Below are 23759 nucleotides of genomic sequence, written 5' to 3'. Positions count from 1 at the left end.
CCAATTCCGAGCGCCCATCACTATTGGACAGCAATTCCCGCTCTTAATTAAGTGGTGTTTATCTTTGCCGTTGGCGATGTGAATATAAATTGAAGATGATAAACTAAAGTGCCACCACCAGCTTTCTGTTTGTGTTTGGGTGGTGTGCGATCGGCACACTACGTGCTGCTAGTGATGGGTTTTGGTGATGTTTTGCTACACAGGCGCATTTTTTATGATATAGAAGCATTAGTAGTTTAAAGTTGCTTCTGTAAATTTGACTCTTCATATGATAGGTCTGTGAACTCTCTATCAAATCCCATTTGGACAGACTCCTCTAGAGAAGACTGGCTATCCAACTACGTGATACTAGTTTTTTCTTAGTACTCCTTAGCACTACAGCCTCGAAAGGTCTTGGACTGCCATTTCTGGCTTTCTGTGACTTTATTTTACCCGTAGCAAAGTAGACAAGTGCAGGGAGGCGGTCTGGATGGGATTTTAACCCTGCTGCTGCCGTATGAAGGCCGGTGTCGGTATCGCCGCGGCCTCCATATTGTCCCTAAATTAGTTTAGTAAAGCAAAAATGGTAGGCATGAGCCTAAGTGGCCTTGAAAGAAAAAGAAAAAAAAGAATCTATAATAAAGATTCCCTCTAATCATTAGAAGACTCTGGAAGCTTTTGATTGGATTTAGAAAGTAAATCGACATAGAAATAGTTGACAGTTACCAGTTGAAAGTTTACTATTTATTCCAATGATTTGTATTTGATTTCGTTATTCTAGTACATTTTAAAACATTCCCTTTTTTGCTCTGTTCTATCTCTATGCTCTTCTTCTAAAATGCTTCCCCAAAACCGCCCCAAGAAGTATGCACCATCCATCTTTTTGGCTTCAGCGCTCGACCAGCTGGCGCAAAATTGGATTCAATCAATGCAATTGCTCTCGAACAACTTTTTCTGCTTCCCGGCCATCATCCTCCTTATTCCCGCTCGTAGATTTCCCCCTCCTTCCTCCTTTTTGCCTTCTTCTGGTAAGACCTCTCGGTTGTTCGTATGATTTTTTTTTCCAACATAACTCCTTCGTTCTCGTTACAAACTGCGATCGTCCGACGATCGAACCGTGCGTGTGGGGCGCATTTGTGTCTTTTCCGCTTCATTACTATACCCAATGCTGAGAAAATGGCCGAACGATGTGCAAACGATTCAATTATTGAACTAAATGCGTGTGTGTTCGTTTGTTGTTTTCTCCTTTTCCGTTTCCGATCGATGTTGTTTGGGCGCGTGGTTCCAAAAATTCGTCAAGCCATCCGGGTGAGTTCAGCCTGACTGGCTGAAGTTGCGCACAGCAAGGCTCAAAAGAGAAAGGTAATCGATCGATCTTATTAGCAAACCAACCAGCCACCGGGGTGGCACGGCAACGTCAACGTGCACAATTATCGTCATCATCGCTTCAAAGCCCATCATCCTTCGGTTATAATTTTGCGCCCAATCCGGTGTGTTGCGTGGGCAAAAAGCCGATTCCTTCCCTGCCCGTTGTTGGCGAACCGGGCGAGAAATGTCAAAGTTTTGACAGGTTGGCTGGCATCGTTTGACAGGAGTAAGTGTTGCATAACGACCAGTGTAGCTCTAGCGGCACCGTTCTAGGTGGTAACGAGATAAATTGGGCGCTTACCAGCCAGCAGTTAGCTAGCCGGGAACGGCAGGATTATCTGGCGTTGGGAAAGCGGGCTTGAGTGATTTCAGGTAATTCCAAGTGTCACAACTCTTGAAGCACTTGAGGGGAAGGCCAGCAACCAGTACGCTTTCTGCACCTGATGGGGTTGCGTAAAATAATACAAGACTTCCACAGTTTCCTTTGTACAGTGTTGAAGCTGTTTTGTTGCGTATACCTCAATACTCAATACACACTTTATTGTGAAAAATCTTTGAAAACACTTCTGTACTAGAATCAATATTAGCGGTGTGCTAAACAGCTTCAATTAACATCACATCACACCTCTCGATTGATACAGTTTAGGTTGGGAACGATTGCAAAGAGTATAAAGTGATGTCTTAATTCTCACCTTCGCTTCAACATTGAACTGGTTTTGGGTGCGATTTGACACTCGCAAAGGTGTCAAAGCAAGCTGCTAAGTGTTAGTACCATAAGAGGAACTCATACTGAGTAGCTCCTGACACTCTCGAAGAATACACTTTGTCCCACATAAAAAAAGAGAAAGAGAGAGAGAGAGAGGCCATCCTTACCACGTCCCAAATAATCTTAGCGAGTGGTGGCCTCACACACTTATCATTCGCAACAAATGGCAAGATCATGTTCATCCCATTTTTAGAAGTGTTGCCCCAAAACGGCAACGATTTTCTAAACGATCGATGCGATATGATCGAGCACGACCCGACGGACGCGAAACCTCTTGATGAGCTCATGTCGGAGAAGTGTAATAATAAAAAAATAGACACAAACACACATACTTTTTTCCCTCTAAAGAGCAGAATGAGAAGTGAAGATTGTAAAAAATCCTGCCAAAGCAACGGAGACCAACCTGTACTCCGCTCGTTCGCTTCCCAACCATATTGAGCTCCGTTGTGTGGTGGTCTGGAAGAGAACACTCGAACAGAACGAAACCCCTCCGAAACGGGGAAACAATAATGAGTAACATAACAAGACAAGTTAAGTGATGATGATCATACTTTTTATTTCGCGCATAATATATCGGCAAAACTGCGCGTGAACGAGTGTGCGTGCGGGCACAGTAGTGTTGTTCTGCTGGCGAACGAGTCGACCAAAACGGTGGAACCGATGATGAATTTGCTGGTTCCACTGCGGCGCAACGTAACTTAGCAACGGTTCTTAAATTCGGCCCAAAACGAAGGAAACATAAAACCGTCCGCTGGCCCCGGGTGTCCCAGGACGTGTATCACGACGTCGATGATGGCGCAGTGATATCCTTCACGCGCAAGCAGCCAGAAAGAATGGACCAACGAAACGAAGCTCCAAACCTTGGTGGATCTCGTTGCATGTTGAATTATTATGATGCTGGCAGTGTGCTGTCCCGTTTCTGCTTCTGCCTTGGTGCAATTTCCAGCTGGTTGCTACTTCCTCCCGTGTGTGTGTGGAGTCTTACACGAAGGCAATTTTCACTTTATTCGCCTTGTTTGAGTTCATTTAGGATTCAAATTAAATTATGGTCCGTACCAGTGAAATGTACATAATTTCGAGTCCGTGATCGAGTATGGGTTAACTGCATGGCCACGGGAAGAAGATCACCAATGTAGCGCGAAACCTCCCAGCTCGGGTGGCGGTGGCAAAATACGACCGCGGGGACACACAAAATAATGAATGACAGTTTTTTTCTTGTTGCTCGTCCTGATCTTTATCTGTAATTATACGTAGTTAGTGGTTATGTGCTATAAATTTAATAATTTGCTAGGTCATTTATTTGATGAGCGCGAGAGAAAGGGGAAATAACTTTTATGATGTCTCTTGTTTTACTTTTTGGCAGTTACTTTTATTCAATTGCTATGAATAGTGCTCTAAGCGTATTATATCGCTACCATATTTTCAGAATTTACTTATCGATAGCTCTGTATTGCGTTTGGAATCCTGTTTGTCAACCCTATTCAACGTTGGAAAACCGTCTTTCAATTCCGTAAAATCCCAACTCGACTATGGAAAATGCCTACTTGACGGAATTGTTTTTGATGACAATGATTACTTACTGTTTATACTACTTGGTTGCGCACTGTTATATTACAGATTACTTGCTGTTTATACTACTTGGTTACCCGTATCATTATTTTAATTGATTCTAATCAATTGAGGTGGTTCGCTGGCCCAATCGATTGCGGTGCCGGTCTTCACAAGGCAGGACCGGGAATAGAATTCCATCTAAGACCTCTTCGGACGCAGGACTTCCCGCCCACCTTCGGGTAAACTCAAGTCAAAGAAAGCCGAAAATTGTAGGCCGAGAACTTTCGAGGCTGTGGTGCAAAAGAAGGAGAAGAATGCTTTATGAAATAGAAAAACAATTAAAATATTTCAAAGTAAGCAATAACAATTTTACAGACTTGTCCTTTCAAGTTTATTGAAGATTTAAAATGAAAAAAAGTATCAGATAATCGATTTCATGGTTTAAAAATTCAAACGCAGCTGTTTGACAGCTCCTTCAACAAGAACTTTTCCATTGTCGTGTTGGGATTTTACGGAGTTGAATGTTTGTTTTCCCATGTTGTGAAGGGCTAACGAGGTTGAATTGCATATACGATGTCCGATTAGTGTTTTATGCTGCTGACATATAGTGTTACAATGTTGAACTGGCCTGAGCAACCCTGTATTACCACACAAACGCAATGTTTAAGGTATGAACCTTTTTCGAATTATTTACGAAGCATGTTACGCAATAATTTCAATAAACCGTTATTGCTTGGTCAAAATCTTTGTTTCCTCAGGGTTTGCAACTCGAATATAACTCACCACTCAGGAGTTTAGTGTTACAGTCTGCCAAAATTGCCCAATTCTTGGAAGCATGGATAGACCAAAGGTTTTGTACGGGATACAGATTCGCAGAACGTGATTAACAATTCAAATTGTTTAAAATTTTGAGTAAAACCCTATATCAGTTTTACCATTAATCAGTTGAGAGTTGTTGAATGTTAGGATTATCCTGCCGGTTAATGAAGTCTGGGTCCATGCGAGACTGGTCGTAGTCGATCAAACTTACTATTAGCATTTAGATGATATCCTCCGACTTCAGATTCGCTTAGATCCACTCCAAGGAAGCTTTCGTTTAGATGTAAATTCTACCCATAATATTAGTTTTTCAGCTCATATTGCTCAACGTTCGTGTCAGCATTGTTGCTAATTATCTGGATGATCTAGGTTTTACTTCATTTAATGGCGAAATACCATATTTTTACATTCAAACGTTGAGGAAATATATTTTTCGGTGATATTGAAGCTTAACACCCTGTCATGTTACACTTGCTCAGCTTTCACTCTTGAACAAAATTTGATGCAAACGTCTTTTTTTATGCAAATAATTTACTTGTACCACACCGGAATTGAACTTCACCTTCCACTTATAACTGTGTACCCTGTAGTTATCGGCATTTTTTCAAGAACTGTACGTTTTTGGCGTGAGATTTAGGAAGATTTTTTTCCTCTCTAAGGTGCGGTGGTCGAGGTGATAACGACTGCCGGGAGCACGGCAGGACCGGGTTTCAAATCCCATCCAGATCACCTCCCCGTACGTAGGGCTGGCTACTTTACTAAGGCACAGAAAGCTAGAAATGGCAGACCGAGACCTCTCGAGGTTGTAGTGCCAAGGAAGTAGAAGAGCTCTCTAAGAGAGAACCTTCACCACGGTATGTTTTCATGTTTATTGTTCCCTCAAACTTAAGATATTTCAGTCAATCTTATTACTACACGCCTGACGCAAAAATCGAAGAATTCTTTCGCGACTTCATTTCAAGTTGTAACGAACTGTTTTCAGATATTCAAAATAGAAAGTAGAACAATCGATAAGTAACATCCGAAAATAGTTTCCAAAAAATGTGACGGCAATATTCTTATTTCGCTCAGCTCGCTAGGGCTTTATTTTTCATATCTTCAGCGATTTTTGTTTTACATTAATCACTAGGATAGACTTAATCAAGAAGGGAGCTTAATTTTACACAAAAATCCTCCTCTGGAAAAGGCACAATATTTCCGAAGATCTGATTACAATTTGTGACAGGAAGTGTGTGTTAACAAGTTGCATAGAAGAAGCAAAAGGAAGCAAACGGTGTAGGAAGCGGACAGCACCGCGCAGCACAGCCAGCATTTACATAAACATGAATATTGGTTGTTCTTTTCTTGTTGCTGTCCCCACACGCACACATTTGTTTGACGGCTGATTTGTTGTACATTCCACATTCTCCTCCACGTAGATTGAATATTAAATATTCACCAGCAAATTATTGTGTATCTTGCGTTGTTGAATCGGGTAGGGTGGTTGGAAGGCAGGTGTGTGCAGGGGCAGACAGCAAATAAGCGAAAGAAATAAAGTCTATTCAAAATCAAATCAACAACAAACAGCAGCTCAGGCACATAGGCAGGCAGGCAGGCAGTCAGCTTCCTGCATTACGATGCAAAAGCGATAAATTCTACGCCAAATTTCCTTTTCTTCCTGTGGCTGTGAGTGTTGCATATTTGCGTTTTGCGTACCTAATTTATGCATTCTTCAGCTGAAGGAGTTTTTTTCTTCTTGTGACTTTAGTCACGGTCGATATTCCGATTTACTGTTAATTTAACGTTCGGTGGTGAAAAGAAAAAAAATCCCTAGCTCATATAAAGCAGCTGCACTTTAACGACCCGAGCGCTGGCTTTCGACGGGGCCTAATCCTGATCATCAAGACGCCAAGTACCTCGACACCAAGTGTCACGACGCAACGGCAGGAATGGTTTGTTAGCGTAAAATGGGCAATTAAATTGGACAGCGAACGACACCATCGATCGGCGGGATCGGGAGGCAGAGCAGGCCAAAGCAACACGAGACGTGCGTGCCGGTCAGGTGGCGTAGATCCGAGATTGATCGTAAGGAAATCGTCCAAAAACAGAAACCAAAAAACAAAAAACAGTTTGTTGCTTCAGGTCGCGCGAGGTCGACGTAAAAAACACGTAAAAAAGCACACCACACAAATAAGATAAAAGTTGATACAAAAGCGCCCCGTGAGGCAGCGAAGAATGGTGCAACAACGTCGAAAACGCAGCGGGACGAAGAAGAAGGAAAACGAGGTAGTAGAAAGAAAACATAATCATTGATGAGAAGAGAAGGAAGTGTTTGAAAAGAAGTGAAAGAAATAGAGACAAAAAAAAGGCAACGAGAGAAAGAGAACAGAAGGATAACAAGAATGGGAATATGAGAGAAGAATATAAGGTGATTGAAAAGTTGTAAAGGCTTAACAAGACGTCTTCGGCGATCCACCCTACGCGCGTTCCTCTTCCTCAAAAGTCCTCAAAATCCGGTTTAGTATTGGTGAGAGTAGGCAGATGTGTGTGTGTGTGTGTGTGTGTGTATGGTGATGAGATTTGGTTATGCGCAGCCTCCGTTGATTGGATTGAGATCGTTAATCGAGCTCTGCTTCTTTCCACTTGTTTCTGTCCGCTTCATCCTTCTGTCCAATGTTTCAACTGATTGATCGTTTAGTGACCGTCGTTTCGATCATATTGATTTTCGCTTTTTTCCTTTTCTTTCTCTTTTTTCATTCTTTCCTTTCTTTTACTCCTCACATCCACATTATCTTTTATATTATCAACTTTCATTTTACAATTGTCTTTTTTTTGTATGAGCTTTAGGTATTGGTGTAGTTCTTGGATTTATTTGAGTAAAAACATCTGATATTAAGTTTAAAGGGACTTGTTCTTAACTATATGCTATGTTAAAATATTTTTTTTAAGAGAATACAAAGCATTTCCCAAATTGCCTTAAGTAAAGATCTATTTCTATTTAACATTTACTTGCTCACAACACTTACGGTGTCGTGATTGAGCACCGTCGGCTGCCATTCCAATCATCACGGCCATCTGAATTAGGATCTACCACACCTTCGCACCTCCACCTTCTGCGAATGGTCTAAAAAGACTTTACGGACTGGGCTGTCAGGTGTCATTTTCATGACATGATCAGCTTATAACGTTCTAGAGTAGTCATCAACTCCATTGTCCTTCCACACATACGGGGCCCAAACGCGGCTAAGAGGTTTTTGTAGTGTTGGGCTGAGCTCCTGTGTTGGTGCTGACTTATAGCCCTTGATTGGTGAAGTTTTGGACGACTTCAAAGGTGCCATCACCTATCTGTACAATAGTGTTTGTTGGCAGGGCCACTGATCGTACGCCACATTAATCTCCAACCCGAGGTTCAATACTGATTGCTTGATCCTTTGGTAGAGAGCCTCAGACCAATGATGGTCCCCGAAGCTTCTTCCTCTGAGTCACGAATGACCCTCTCTAGTGCCAGATTGAAGAGAAGACGAGCAAGCACATTTCTCTGGCGCAGGACCTTGGTGACAGCAAAAGGCTCTGAGAGTAGTCCATCCTGACATATGTTTTTTTGCAAGCTTGTGCTGGACTCTTGAAATATCTCCTCACTTTGAATAGCTTTATCCTGGCTATGCTGTCATATGCGGCTCTAAAAGCGGTGAAGAGATGGTAGGTGTGTAGATGTTGCTCGGCCACCTTCTCCAAGGTATGTTGTATAGTGAAAATCTGGTCAGTGCCTAACTTTTCGTTCCTTCGTTCGAATCCTCTCTGATACTTTCCAAACATCTCTTCCAGAAATAGAAAAAATCGATCTTGTATTATCAAGAGTATTTTCATATACACTACACGCTTCGCGGTCAGCAATACGGACAGGCCGTTCTTTATGAATAAAAATAAATTAAAAACAAATGATTTGCGGTCTTTCCCTGCTGCAACAATCCTCGAGACCGCTCACGGTTGAGCACCGTCGTCTGCCAATCAACGCTATCACTCCATTGCACCGTGGGCTTTCCACGCCGCTTGAACTACCTAAGAGGACTTTATGGGCTGGGTCGTCGGGTGCCATGCTCATGACATCACCAGCCCACCGGAGCCTGGCGAGTCTAATTCGCTGCACAATGGTGAGATCACCGTACAGCTCGTAGAGCTCGTCAATGTAGCAGCTCCTCCATTATTCTTCCACAAATACGGGACCAAAAATCCGTCTAAGCATCTTTCTCTCGAACGTGGTACTAAACTATATTAAACATATTGTAAAATAATAATATAACACATCACACATCATCTAGTTAACAAATCAAAACAAATCAACCGAGTTCTCGTGTGCTTAGCGGCATGCTTTGTCTTAGCTTTCATAGCCCATTTTTCTCTACCGGTGCAGCCCTACACATTTTTCCTTCCCTTTGCCTGCTATAAAACGAACACATCTTAGAAAAGCCGCCTTTCGGCCCCCATCGGCGTAATGTTTATGTCGCAGCTTCGGTAAACATAAACTCTCCTGCGCGTGTACTTTATGCGCCTCGTGTGCAAGTAGCAATGGCTCCCGGAGTTCCCGCGCGTGTGTGTGTGTTTCTGTGTGGAAATATAAATACACCGCAAGCAGCACATATTGCTGGCCGTAGCCCAGGTTCCCTGCCCACTATTCTCCACTCACTCTCGCTTTCTGTGTCCCCCGGATGTCAACTGGGTCGGTTGGCCCTTTGTTTCCGGGTAGGTCGTGTCAGTAGAGTTGTTGGAGCTGTTTTTCCTGAACGCGCCTTCACTTTCAAGTCGGAAAATGTGTCAGATATTCTTTGCCCTGGTGACGAGGTGTTTGGTTGGCTTCTGTAAACCTTGTCGGACCTTCTAAATGCTCTCGGAGTTCACGGGCTCACCTCACGGTGGGCGATGATCGTGTGGCGAAGATCAAAGGCAATTTTCCCGCATGTTTAAAGGGAAAATTACACTTCCAATGACAGGGAAAATACGTTACCTTTCCGGTGGGGGGAGGGGGGGGAGGGGTAAGGCGATTAGGTCGATTCCTACTTCCGACAGGGCGGCTTTACTGATAACAACCGTTCCCCCATTTCTACCCGACTGCATTACGAGTCGTTCGTCGGTATTTTTTTATTTTCAGTGCATGGCAGTGAGTTGAAAATTTGTGAAAATTCCAGACGCAAACATGTGAATGAAATTTCATCTATCGTGACGATTGCGATACACTCCTCCCCTACGAGCGTTCCGGCATGAGCCGAGCAGCACACGGCAAATGTGGACAACTAGTGCAAAGGCATTGCTTTCAATGTGCGTACAACCACCACATCATCCCGGGCGGATGAGACGTTGCCGGGGGTAGTCAATTATATGGGGCCATGGTTCCGATGCAGGAACATCAAAGGGAGCGTGTTTTAATACTTTCCTGAAATGATGCACGCTGACGAAACGGAACGGGATCGAGCAAAGAATGTGTCTCCGGAAGGGGGTGGGCCATGGATCGTACTCCGCTTGTGTCAGAATTTCCATACACCCGAATCGGTGGGGCTAGCAACAGTATTGCTTCATGTCGGCGAAAGCAAATTATGAACGGTTCGTACTAGTGATGGGCAAAATGATGGTTTGGTTAGAATCGATTAGGGAGTGCTCGGAATGTTGCGGAATCGATTGCGAAGTGTAGGTCCGGAATCAATTTCGAGACTGATCTCAAATCGGAATTGGTTCCGGATTCAGTGTGTTGTAGCCATTTTCATTTTTTGCAGCATAATTTTTATCATAAAACATAAAAACATAATTTCTATTCCAAATTTAAAGTTAAATAGCGAAAATCGATGAGCAGAAGGCAGTTTTCTGAAAATTTTAACAGATTAAAGTCAAAATCGACTGACGGAATAAACTTTCTTGCATTAAGCGCTTAATAGGTCCATGTCCAGCTTAGGTCTTCATAGACCCCATTTACATATAAACCCCCAAATTCAGCGCCTACCACTGCGTAAACTGCCGTGTAATAAGCCCGGACTATAGAAAAAAAAAACTTTACTCGAGACCACACGTCTTAACCATACTCTGCTCAGTTCACTTATGTTATGTCCATTTGACTCATAAACAGTGTGACGTTCCCACGGACACACGCAGGGATTTGTTTCCTTGCTTGATTTCAGGTTTGGTTCCGGAACCGGATCAAGAATCGAATTCGGAATCGGAATCGGAATCAAATTCGAACATGGAATCGAGTTGTAACCGTTCCCGATAACGCAATCGGAACCAGGTGGTTCCGATTCCGAGCGCCCATCACTAGTTCAGATGTCACTCATTAGCTTGAGTATATTATTTTTCCACATATTGATTGAGAAAAACACCTATATTTACATACAAAAAGGTGTACTTTTAATAGTACAAATAAGACTGTATTAAAGTCTTGTGGTTTCTTTATAAAAATAAAATATTATTTTTCTCACTTCGAGAACAAGCGCCTGCACCATCTTCCGTAAGCCGAGCTGTCTGCAATTTTGCGCTCTTTATTGCTCTCTTTCTCATCATAATTTCCCTCTCTCCGGTGAAACAGAAACCCGTGCCGAGGAAACACATTGCAAATTCTCCTTCATGAAGGACTAGTGATGAGAGCAAGATTATAGCGATTATTATTTATTGCACGACCAGCGGAAGGCGTGTTACAATTCACACCTTCAGATCACACGTTGCTCTCATGCTGTTTGTATTTTCTGTACTGTTTAAAAGAAATGCTAATGGTGGAAATCATTGGATGCATGATAATATGGTAAAAGACTCGAGAAGGCCCCCCCTAGAGTCTTTTGTGTGCAGCACCTGTGGCCTGACATTTTTATCGCACAGTGGGATTTTTGAACGGTCATAGCTCGTTTCATATAAATATTGTGCATTGTTCCTTAATACTGTTACTGGACAGCGTGTAGTGCATGATTTGAAATGTTATCATTCTTATTTTTCCTCCGTTTCGGAATATCTATGCCCGTTAACAAGCATCCATCGAACCAATGTTCCGTTACAGTCCGGGAACATCGTGTATGTTGTAAGCCTTGATTGGACCCTCCCAGCGTGACCAAAAATTATTACGTAGCTCCTTTAAGCCAATATAAATGGTCAGAATAGAGGGAGGGGGATTTAATCGAATAACAAGCAATATTTCATTCGACTTTACTCAACCATTTTTGACCACATTGAAAGCACACTGTGAAGCTTTCGCAACGTGTACTGCGGATTGCATACATTTAGGCGTAAATCCTACAGTGAGTAACAAATTTTAACAGGGGGGGGGGGGGCCTTCTCGTGTCTTTTACCAAAAGCAGTATTAAAATTCTTCTAGACCAATTCTCGGTTATTTCGTTTCATATAAATCCTGTTGGAGCTTATATTACCAGAGATTTTTTTTCGTAAAAGCTAACGCAAAATGCAAACTTTCCAGCTACTTAACAGCTTCTAAACTATAGTTAATTGAAGATTGAAACACATGTAATGAAGTGATATCAAATTAAGAGTTTCTCTACCATTTTCTACACGGCAAATTAGATTTCTTTCAACACGCGCACACGCCGCCTAGTTTGCGATATTCACTGATTGATTAATGTACTGGAGAATTAAAATAAAACATAAACACACTACACGTACATTAGCGGTTCGCTTCGCTGAATTTTTCTACTCCCCAACATGCAAGATCATGCAAATCGGAAAGTAACATCAAACAAAATGGTTGTGCACTACGGATTGGGACGACGTGTGAGATACTTGGGTCGTTCATGTGTTCCAAAATCCGGAACGTTAGGAAACAAATAAACTGGCCGGCTAAAAATACTAGCAGCACAACCCGCCGCAAACGCATAGATCAATTCACTCGGCCCGGCCCGGAGTAAGCCGGCAAGGCGATGTGAAATCCGTCAGTCAGTTATTCATTCGATCCATCCGCCAGGCCGTAAATAAGTCGAACGGAGGTTTACGCGCCGAAAAAAGCGCAGCATGACGCGGTGTAGATTGTGTTGATTTTTTCGCCCAACTGTGGTGCAATCGGGAACGGCCGCATCAGAATTGCCGCCCGTACCGGTGTTGAGCAGAAAGCTAGAACCCTGCTGGTACTGCTGTGGAATTTCACGTCCGATGGAGCAGAGCGTGAATTAAATAGTGCCAACAGTTTGGAGACTGTTTAAAAGATTTTATTTAAATTTTCACTCTTAGATCATGCCCGCCATTTCAGGCTTACTAGTCTTATACTAGTTGAACCTACAATCCTCCCTTCGGGGGAACGGTCCGGATGGGATTTGAACCCTGCTTCTGCCGTATTTCCATTTCTCGTTCTTCGAGGAATTTAAGATTATTAGCTTATGTACAAACTTTAAGTGAATACTGCAGTTTTGAAATTTTTAATCGATCCCATCCTTAACCGATTTCTCTAGTTGGCAAACCATGTAACAAAATTAACTCTCGCGATGATGCGGTTTGCTTAACCAAGAGTCTTCTAGCCCGTCCTGCCGTCGTGACGGACCCGGCCCGGGCTGGCGGGGAGCAAAAACGGGCGGAGAACTACTTGACCCTTTGAGAGAGTAGAGTCGTGGGCTGGTCTCATCGCGCGAAGCGAGAAACTGACTGGCAGCGACAATATCGAACCGTTAAAAAGCCACGCCAAATAACAAGAGATCAGGTTCTCGGTCGTGTTCCACGGGCCTCGCCTGTAACCTGAGTACGCTGCCATTGAAAAAACACGGGGGAAGAACTTGTCTGATTCGCCGTTTTGAAGCACGACCGAGCTCGACATGGTGGGGCATGGAGTGTTGAGAATCGATGACGAAGCTGAAGGAGAAAGGTGTGAACGGTTTATGTCTTCCTTTTCCCCCTTTTTGTTTAAAGACTCCACAGCCACATGAAGGGTTTTTTTTCTCTCCCTCTGGCCGTCTTTTCTTTCAAGTGCTGTACCGTGAGATTATGTCTGTCGTGTGCATACAGTTTTCTGTTGCCCCTCGAAGCGATGGTTGAAGTGTGAAACACACTTCAAGTAGGTTCGGCGTGAGGAGGTAAGCAAGTGGACGACAGAGTGTACGGTGTCCGACGGGCACATCCTGTTTCGTATACGCAAGGATTGTGGCACCTTCAATGAGCGATTTGTGAAGCTGTGATGCAAAGTTATGATATTGGTTGTAAATTTGCAAGAGATGCCTAAATAAGTAGTGAAGTGATGATCAGGGAAGCAAGTAAGGATCGTGGGTACACTTCAAGTTTAGTCTGTATACTTCATATGCTCCAGAGTCTAGTTCAACTTGGCCATAGTCTAGGAACGGCGACAGATTCCAGTTCTACCTGGCTCTAGTCCACTTCATCCTGACCATTGTCCAGAAATGGCTCGCACATTGTTAGCTCTTCCCGGAAAACCCCGTAAATCATTTTTTATTGCAATAGCCATCCCTCATGAAACTGTATAGAAATTTGTGTCAAAAAATATTTTATCTGTACCATGCACCTGTCAAGTTCTCGTGACGATATACCAAATTAAAATTCAAAATCATTGCCCTATTCTATTTTTTTTTTGTCTCACCGCCTCTGAAGAAGTCCTTTTAGCCTCGTCCGAGAGGAACATGCACACAAATATGTGGAAAGACACACTTTTAGGAAGAGTCACTACACCGACTAGCTCCACGACCTACACGAATCTCACCGTTGTACAGCGAAAAAGACTCGCTTGCCTCCGGTGGGTTGGCCATGTCATGAGGATGGCACCGGACAACCCAGTCCGTACAGTATTTTTAAGCCGTCCACATTGAGAGAGAATACGTGGTAGGTTCGAATTGATTCGAACCTCTTAGATTATGTCTTCCATTTCTGGCTCTCTAGACTTATCGATACCGCAAGGTTGGACAGTGGGCCGCCTCACTATGGGAGAACGGACCAGATAAGATTTGAACCCCAGTGAAGACAGGCGCTCATGACGCCCCCCGAATGAGATGGAGTTATCTTCTTCTTCTTCTTCCCTTACACTAAAACCTCGAGAGGTCCTCGGGCCTGCCATTTCTGGCTTCCTATGACCTGGTTTTACCCCTTAGTAAAGGAGTCAGCCCTGCGTACGGTCTGGATGGGATTTGAACCCCGGACCTGTCGTGTGAAGACAAGCGCCGTTATCGCCTCGGCCACCGGATGGAGTTATGGCTTTCATATATTTGCCAGAAAGGCTCCAATATCCCCATACTGGATTGGAAGACGACGAATACTGTGAAGAAATCAATGAAGTCAGTAATGGCAAACCTTCTCTTCTTCCTCCTTGGCACTACAACCTCAAGAGGTCCCTGGGCCTGCCATTTCTGGCTTCCTATGACTTGGTTTTACCCGTAGTAAAGTCCTGCGTACGGGGAGGCGGTCTGGATGGGATTTGAACCCCGGTCCTGTCGTGTGAAGACCGGCGCCGTTTTCGTCTCGGTCTCCCAATGGACCCAATAATAAGGCATAATAATAATTGCATAATAATAATAATAAATAATAATAAGCAGTGCATATTAAGGCCCGTAATGCACAGTAGAGACATATTATCGGGACATGGAACCCGAAAAATGTACAAGTCCGGAAATACGGAGTATATCATATAAACGCCTCGATGTACATATGAAGCTTGGTAGGAGTTGAGAACAAATATGCAACACGGACAATATCGAAAGATGATAACGTTGAGACACCTTTCGGCTGGGGGATATTGGATTGGAAGACGACGGCGCTCGACCGTGAGTGAGATCTCGAGACCTTCGGTATCATGCCAATACTGTGAAGAAATCATTGAAGTCAGTATTGGCAGACCTAGAGATCTCCAAAGGCTGAAGTGCACAAGTTTCTTGTCTTAGAACTTCATTTAATGATTACTTCCAGTTTGTGTTGCTCAGTGTATTGTAAGCTGTTTAATTGTCTATTGTAAGCCTTTTAAATTATTGTAGGCACATTTCCTCTGTTCTTCCTTGATTGTTCAAAAATTTTAATCGTATTTTGCACAATACTTCACGCTACAACTATAATATAATTTCAGTTGGCAGAAAATATGTCACTTAAATTGACGTATTATTCCCTAGAACCATACAACAATCAGCAAAAAGCTACAACATTTAAACAGAATGCTGAAATCCCTGCTAGAATGTTTCCTCGGTTGGCATGGCATTGAACTGGATTTTTAACCTAACAAATAAAATATGCAGCATTCTTTAACACCTTTCCCGCTCCATATGGCGTACGGGCTGTAACAATGGCGGACCCTCACCAATGTGCATTACATCGGTCGAACGTTGTGTCCTTGAAAGTGGTCTGAACGTGCGCGCACCACCAAATCGCAGAAGTTCCTGTGCGTTCTACAATCGAGCACGATCCTTGAGACGCGCACGTTGTTGCATATGCAAATACTTGGAAAGGCACGCATTATTTGCTGAATAAAACTGCACCGAATCGACAAGCCGATCGACGATATTATTTATTCCGTTCCGTTTTTTTGTTTTTATGCTGTCTCGAAAATCGATCGAACCTCTTGGCTGTGTGTGTCCCCCTGTTTTGCGCGTTCTACCGATGAAGGGAAAGTGCATAATTTGAATAAAAATAATGAAGCCTAATTACAATTGCAAAATCATGTGCTCCGCTGCACCGTGTGGGTCGCCCGGATGTTGGGTTTTTGGGGGGAATATCGTAATACCTCTTGGAAAATGTGAGTACAGAAATGGGAAAAAAAAGAAACAGGACAGAAACAAGCGAGTACACACTCGGCACCATCACCGCAGTGTGGGTACAGTGGGTCCCGACCAGTCTGACTTGAAGGACCCTCCACCGTTCGAGTGGCTAATAGGTTTCATTCTTCACGGTTTTGTTTACTTTAAATGTGTTTTTCATTTTTTTACTTGATGCTTTTGAGATTGCTTTTCCTTTTCCTCTTTTTCCTGGCGAAGCTCGCAGATGAAGTGGACGTTTCGTTGGGACTGTTGTGGACATTTCGTATGTACTGGTCCGTTGGTCGGTCGGTCGTCGTGGTCATCGAGATGCAGTTGAAGTGATGCGTGTATGGGACGTTCGATTGCGCTGTGTAAACATTAGAGTTTTTGCCGTGGGGCCCACTGGATGCTGCTTGCCAGGCTTCGCTGTCCAGTCGTTTGTCCGGAGCGAGGGCAAGCAAAAACAGTAAAACAGGGAAGGGAAAAATGTTATACATTACAAATCAGACTGGTATAGCATATAATCAAAACACGTTCCGTATGCATGATCCATCGCAATTCCTGGAAGTAGTGGACAGCCACCCTTCGGACGAGGTTGTTACTGATGGTGATGGATTGCAGTATCTGTGATTTTTTCTTTTTTTACTTCCCCTTGGGGAGTAATCAATAATGAGCATGGATACGGCGTGCATACTCTCCACTCAAGGTATGAAAACGCTTCCGATCAGTATCATGCGACAGCAGGCAGGGGCGGGGATTGTCGATGATCGTCGGTGTAAATTGTAACAACCCAATATCGAATTACCTTGCTGCTCGCTAGAATCGCAGAAGCAATAAAGAACTAGGCACACTTGACAGCTGCCTCAGGCTCAGGCTCAAGGTACGGCGAAGTATCGATTACTTAAGAAACCCACACCTTTGTGGATTGATTTATTTGATATCCCGGTGATCTCTCGGTCCGTACGCGGCTCAGAGCAGCTGTGCTAACGGCGGATACGCACACGCGGCACGGGCAGATAATAACGGTGGCAGAATCGATAGTGACAACTGTGATTAAACTGTGCGCATCGGTGTTGATCGTGAACGACTGCCGGCCGGACGCTAGCAATTAGCGACGCACGTAAGATGAAATGTGGTGGGTTGATGATCCAGTTAGTGCCCTTCACTACTGATGATGATAGCCCGGGAATTCAGGACACGCGCAGCCGCTGAAAAGTGATCTTCAAGACAACTTATTAATCACCTTCTGCTGCCGCTGTTAATTAAAAAGGAATGAAACCGTAGCCATCATTTCGTACCATTATAACGTTCGTGCCGCGGAGTGAAAGCAAATGTTTGCGATGCGTTTGTAGTTCAAAAACATGTTGGGGGAAAAATCTTCAAACAAAATATTAATCTTTTTTTTTCGGACCATTTTAACTTCTAAGAAGGTCTCTTTATTTTTTCGTGTAAACATGAGTACACAAAACTTCGTGTAGATCAAGCGCGAGTCACTTACTTGCTTACTTATCAGGCGCTACAACTGCTTTGCGGTCTAGGTCTGCTTGGCAACAATCCTCGATACCGCTCACGGTCCAGCGCCTTCGTCTGCCAATCCGTTATCCCGGCCGTTCTCGGGGACGCATCAACGCTAGCATCTCCTCTGTCCGTGTGGACGGCCGAAAAGTACTTCACGAGCTGGGTCGTCCGGTGTCATTCTCATGACATGACCAGCCCACCAGATCCTGACGAGTATCTAGTTCGCTGCACGATGGTGGGATACTCCTCCATTGTCCTTCCACACATACGGGGCCAAAAATCCTTCTGAACATCTTCCTCTCGAACGCGGCTAAGAGGGCTTCGTTAGTTGCGGACAGAGTCCATGTCTCAGAGGCATATAAGAGTACTGGGACTAGAATTGTTCTATACAGCCCCAACTTAGTCCGTCGCGACAAGTATCTAGATAGAATGGAGAACATCCTCAGGCTGTGGTATGACAGGTTGGCAGCCAGCACCACTTTTGACCCCAGATAGATGAAGTTTTGGACGACTTTGAAGGTGCGGTCACCTATCTGTACATCACCCCTGCGTAAATCAGTATTTGTTAGCAGGGCCGCTGGGTGGTGCCACCATCATTTTGGTTTTTGCCTCGTTAATCTCCAACCCGAGGTACTGTGCCGCACGCTCGATCCTTTCATAAGCTTCTGCTACATAGGAGAGCCTCAAACCAAAGCGGTATATGTAGGGGTACGGCCTACTCCGGGATTTCGGCTGGGAAAGGAAAGGGAAGATGATAAAACCCGAGGTGGTGATAGTGGGTTAATACCGGGAAGAGGACAACAGCGACCGTTGGACTATGCCGAACTGGTCGACTATCGAAGGGGAGGGATTGGTCCGGGCTGTTGGTCACGCCGAACAAGCTACGTCCCAGGGCTGGAAGGGAATGGTGCGGATGTGTCCAATCAGTCAGACAAACTGAACAGTATATGTCATCAGCGTATGCCAGGATGTGGATTGACTCGTACAAGATGGTCCCCGAAGTTTTCACCTCCGAGTCGCGGATGGCTCTCTCTCTCTCTTGCGGCAGGTTGAAGAGGAGGCAGGCAAGCCCTCAAACGCGAGTCACAAGAGCTATTAATCAGGCGGCTTGTTACTGAAAGAATATATCTTTTTTTTTTGTCTTACATAGGGATTCTGATGAGGTTTAAAGTGTTTATGTTTTCTCCTTACGCAATATGGATTCAACTTTTAAGTTTGATTTATAACTGCTCATGATTTTTCTTGAGTTCATTGTGCATCTGCAATGTCAGAACCTTTTAAAATGATTTCAACTACGCTATCACGCTTTTACAAAGCTCTAAACTATCGTTTCCATCTTGTTTCATTTTTAGGTGCAGATGCAGCAACAGTCACCTTAGAACACTTCGGTTTACCTTCTGGTTCCGATGCGTCCAGCTCAATTCTGCTGCTCTTCACCACGTACTACGATCTGCGCGTGATAAACGTGTCCGTACAGCCGGCCACGAACACACTCAACTACACGATGGATGTCCTGCTGCAGGATCTCAACGAAGCGTCGGCGATGGACTTTTACCACGCGCGAGGGCTCGTATGCTGGACGGAGAACACGCTCGAGGTCATCCAGTGTGGCCGCACGAACGGTACGCTAAACGTAACGAACAAGACGACTGTGATAACGGACGGGTTGGACAAACCCGAAGGGCTTGCGATCGATTGGTACACGAACAAGCTGTACTGGACGGATGGGGAGTCGAATCGAATCGAGGTGGCGCAGCTAGAACCGCTGGGCGCGGATGTTCCCGCCACCGGACGGCAACCGAATGCACGGCTGCAGAAGGTGTTAATCTGGAGCGATCTCGATCAACCGCGGGCGATCGCACTGGTACCGGCCCGCCGCTACATGATCTGGACGGATTGGGGCGAAAGTCCGAAGATTGAGCGTGCCAGCATGGACGGTGATCCGCAGAGTCGCACGGTGCTGGTGAACGATAGGATATTTTGGCCGAACGGGTTGGCGGTCGATTTGGGGCAGGAACTGATCTACTGGGTTGACGGCAATCAGCGCTTTCTGGACGTGATGGATCTGGACGGTGGCAATCGGCGGACGCTTGTGCGCGATCTTGACTACCCGTACAGCCTAACGTTCACATCCAATTTCCTGTTCTGGACGGACTGGAAGGATGGAACGTTACACTATTACGACATCCAGCGCAATCAGCGCAAAGAGTTGCTGCGCAAGACGGAAGTTCCGATCACGGTGCATGCTTGGGACGGACGATTGCAGCCAGAGGCAGAGACTGATTCGGCAAACCCTTGCCGGCGTAACAATGGCAACTGTTCCCATCTGTGCCTGCTGTCAACGGTAGCACCGGCCGGGTATAGCTGTGCCTGCCCTACCGGAATCAAACTGCTCACCGCTACACAGTGTGCCGATGGTCCGCAGGACATGCTGTTCGTGGTGCAGCGTTCCCATATCAACAGGATATCGCTCGATTCTCCGGACTACTCGATTGTACCGTTGCCGGCCGGTAAGCTGCGATACGCCATCGCTATCGATTACGATCCGGTAGAAAACTATGTGTATTGGTCGGATAAGGAGGAGAGCGCCATTAAGCGGGCCCGTGCCGATGGGATGGGTGGTCCCGCGGAGGAGGTCGTTACCGCCGAAATACAAGCACCCGATGGGCTGGCGATCGATTGGCTGGCACGCAATCTGTACTGGACGGACACGGGCACGGATCGGATACAGGTATGCCGTCTCGATGGTTCCTTCCGGCGCGTGCTCATCTACGACAATCTGGTAGAGCCACGAGCGATCGCGTTGGCGCCCACCCTCGGCTGGATGTTTTGGAGCGATTGGGGTGCCAAGGAACCGAAAATTGAGCGTGCCTCGCTGGACGGAACCGAGCGGGTACTTATCGTGTCGCAAAATCTGATCTGGCCCAATGGCATTGCGCTGGATGTGGAGGCACGGAAGATCTACTGGTGCGATGCAAAGGCGGACACGATCGAGGTAGCGAACATGGACGGATCGGGACGGAATACGATCCTCTCCGACAATCTGCCGCACGTGTTTGGGCTGAGCCTGCTCGGTGACTACCTGTACTGGACGGATTGGCAGCGACGATCGATTGACCGGGCGCATAAGCTGACCGGTGCGGATCGGACGACCATCGGGGAGAACATTGCCGAGCTGATGGGCCTCAAAGTGACGCGGTTGCACCAGGTGCAGGGTACGAATCCGTGTGCCGTAGGGAACGGTGGCTGTTCGCAGCTTTGTTTGAACCGGCCGCGCGATTACGTTTGCCGCTGCCAGCTTGACTACGAGCTCGGACGTGACAATCGGACGTGTTTGGTGCCGGCCGCGTTCCTGCTGTTCTCGAACCATGGCAGTATTGGGCGCCTTTCGATCGATAGCCACAACCACGCGGACTATGCGCCGTTTCGGAATGTAGTTGACGCGCATTACCTTGACGTGGACGTAGCCGACAGGCGCATTTATTGGGTGAGCCAGAAGCAGAAGTACATTTCGCGTGCCTACATTAACGGTTCGGATGTGCAGCGCATCGTGGAGACGGGATTGATGCAGCCGGAAGGTATCGCTGTCGATTGGCTGGCGCACAACGTGTACTGGACGGATGCGGATGCGCGTCGCATCGAGGTCGCCCGGCTGGATGGCAGCAGTCGCCGCATTCTGATCTGGAAGGGAATCGAGGAGCCGAAAAATCTGATTCTCGAACCCCGCAAAGGCCTAATGTACTGGACCGAATGGCCCTCGGATTCGATTCGCCGGGCGGCAATGGATGGCGGTGATCTGTTGACGATCATTTCCGGTGCTAACCATGCGATCGGTTTAACGCTCGATCCGGATACGCGCCGGTTGTACTGGGCGCGCCAGACTTCGCCCACCGGCATCGAAAGTGCTGACTGGGACGGTAAACGGCGGACACGGTTAGTGATGGCGGACGCCGCCGACAGCAATCGGTTCGTGCCGGTAGCCCTGACCATCTACCAGGATTGGGTGTACTGGGCCGATTGGACGACGGACGAGATTGGGCGGGCGAACAAGACCACCGGCGACAATCGAACGATCGTACACTCGAACCTGAAGTATACGTACGCACTGCTCGCCTTCCATGCCGGTCGTCAGTCGGGCTCGAACCAGTGTCGCACCAACAATGGCGGATGCACGCATCTCTGCCTGGCGCAGGGCCAGCGCAAGATGACCTGTGCCTGTCCGACGCATTACACGCTGAACGCTAATCGAGTGTCCTGCAGTCCACCGCGCAACTACATCATCTTCAGCCAGCGGAATTCGTTTGGACGGTTCGTACCGAATACGGTCGACTCGCCCGACATCCCGCTGCCGGTGACGGGCAAAAACATACGGGCCGTCGAGTATGACGTCTTGACGCGCCACATCTACTGGGTAAGTTTGGGTTGCAATCGAGGATTTATCATCCATGCTTAAATAGAAACTGGTTAGTAACGTCGATTAAACTCCATTTTTTCAGATTGACGGACGTGGTCCAATCATTAGACGAGCTTTCGATAATGGCACGAACGCGAAAGTGTCGATCAATCCAACCTCCTCTCCGTTCGACATGGCAATAGATCCGATCGGTCGGCTACTCTTTTGGAGCTGTTCACACACAAACACCATCAATATAACGACGTAAGTAACCATTTTTGCCATTTTACTTCTTTATGTCTGCCATTTCTGGCTTGCTAAACCTAATGACCGAATGGGGCGGTCCGGTGGCGGGAGGCGATAACGGCGCCGGTCTTGACACGGCAGGACCGGGGGCTCAAATCCCATCCAGACCGCCTCTTACGCAGGGCTGACTACTTTACTTACTTACTTACTTATCAGGCGCTACAACCGCTTTGCGGTCTTGGCCTTCTGCAACAATCCTCGATACCGCTCACGGTTTAGCGCCGTCGTCTGCCAATCGATAAGTACGGCAATTCTGGATTGGTAACGCATCAACGCCATCACTCCATCTCAATTAGGGCCTACCACGCCTAATCCGTGTGGACGGCCTAAAAGGACTTTACGGGCTGGGTCGTCCGGTGTCATTCTCATGACGTGACAAGCCCACCGGAGCCTGACGAGTCTAATTCGCTTGCACAATGGGGGATCATCGTACAGCTCGTAGAGCTCGTCGTTGTAGCGGCTCCTCCATTGTCTTTCCACACATACGGGGCCCAAAAATCCTTCTGAGCATCTTCCTCTCGAACGCGGCTAAGAGGGCGTATGTGAGTACTGGGACTATAAATGTTCTGTACAGTCCCAGCTTCGTCCGTCGCGACAGGTGTTTAGAGTGGAGAAGTTTCCTCAGGCTGTGGTATGACCGGTTGGCAGCCAGCATCTTTGCGCGTAACTCAACATCAATGTTGTTGTCGGTGCTGACTTTTGACCCCAGATAGGTGAAGTTTTGGACGACTTTGAAGGTGCGGTCACCTATCTGTACATCATCCCTGCGTAAATCAGTGTGCCACCATCATTTTGGTTTTCGCCTTGTTAATCTCAAATCCGAGGTTCTGTGCCGCACGCTCGATCCTTTGATAAGCTTCTGTTACATAGAAGAGCCTCAAACCTATGATATCTATGTCATCAGCGTATGCCAGGATCTAGATTGACTCGTAGAAGATGGTCCCCGAAGTTTCCACCTCCAAGTCACGGTTGACTCTCTCTAGCGCCAGGTTGAAAAGGAGACAGACAAGCCCATCTCCATCTGGCGCAGTCCCTGAGAGTTTTCCATCCACCTTCACCTGGCGTGTGATGCTGGAAGTGGCTCCATCCCGAGACACTCACGTAGCTTTGTGAATGTCCCGGCGCGCAAACTTGGTACTTCCCACAACCAGATTATTTGCAGCTGCAAACTGGACCAATCTACAACGATTGTCGTTACTGTGTTCATGCAGACTGTGACTTCCAATGTATTGGCGGTACATTGGCTCCCTACCGACTTTTGCATTGAAGTCCCCCAGGATGATTTTAACATCGTGCCTGGGACACTGGTGAATGATTTTTGTGAGGCGGTCTTAGAATAGGTCCTTCCCCTCTTCATCCTTGTCTTCGGTAGGGGCGTGGACGTTGA

At 46.1% G+C, this 23759-nt stretch overlaps 1 protein-coding gene across 1 annotated transcript in view; it reads left to right on the top strand.

The window, feature by feature from the left end:
• The window catches only part of LOC118505996 (low-density lipoprotein receptor-related protein 6), a 35136-nt gene that overhangs the window by 7621 nt on the left and 3756 nt on the right, over nt 1-23759 (top strand). The window contains exons 2-3 of the mRNA XM_036042574.1: nt 19026-22084; nt 22170-22330. Coding sequence (XP_035898467.1) covers nt 19026-22084; nt 22170-22330 — 3220 coding nt within the window. The remainder of the gene's footprint in view (nt 1-19025; nt 22085-22169; nt 22331-23759) is intronic.

The sequence above is a fragment of the Anopheles stephensi genome, chromosome 2, assembly GCF_013141755.1.
Source record: "Anopheles stephensi strain Indian chromosome 2, UCI_ANSTEP_V1.0, whole genome shotgun sequence".
Taxonomy (NCBI): domain Eukaryota; kingdom Metazoa; phylum Arthropoda; class Insecta; order Diptera; family Culicidae; genus Anopheles; species Anopheles stephensi.
Note: the sequence above shows the minus strand (reverse complement) of the source record. Positions and strands in the feature narration are given on the sequence as shown.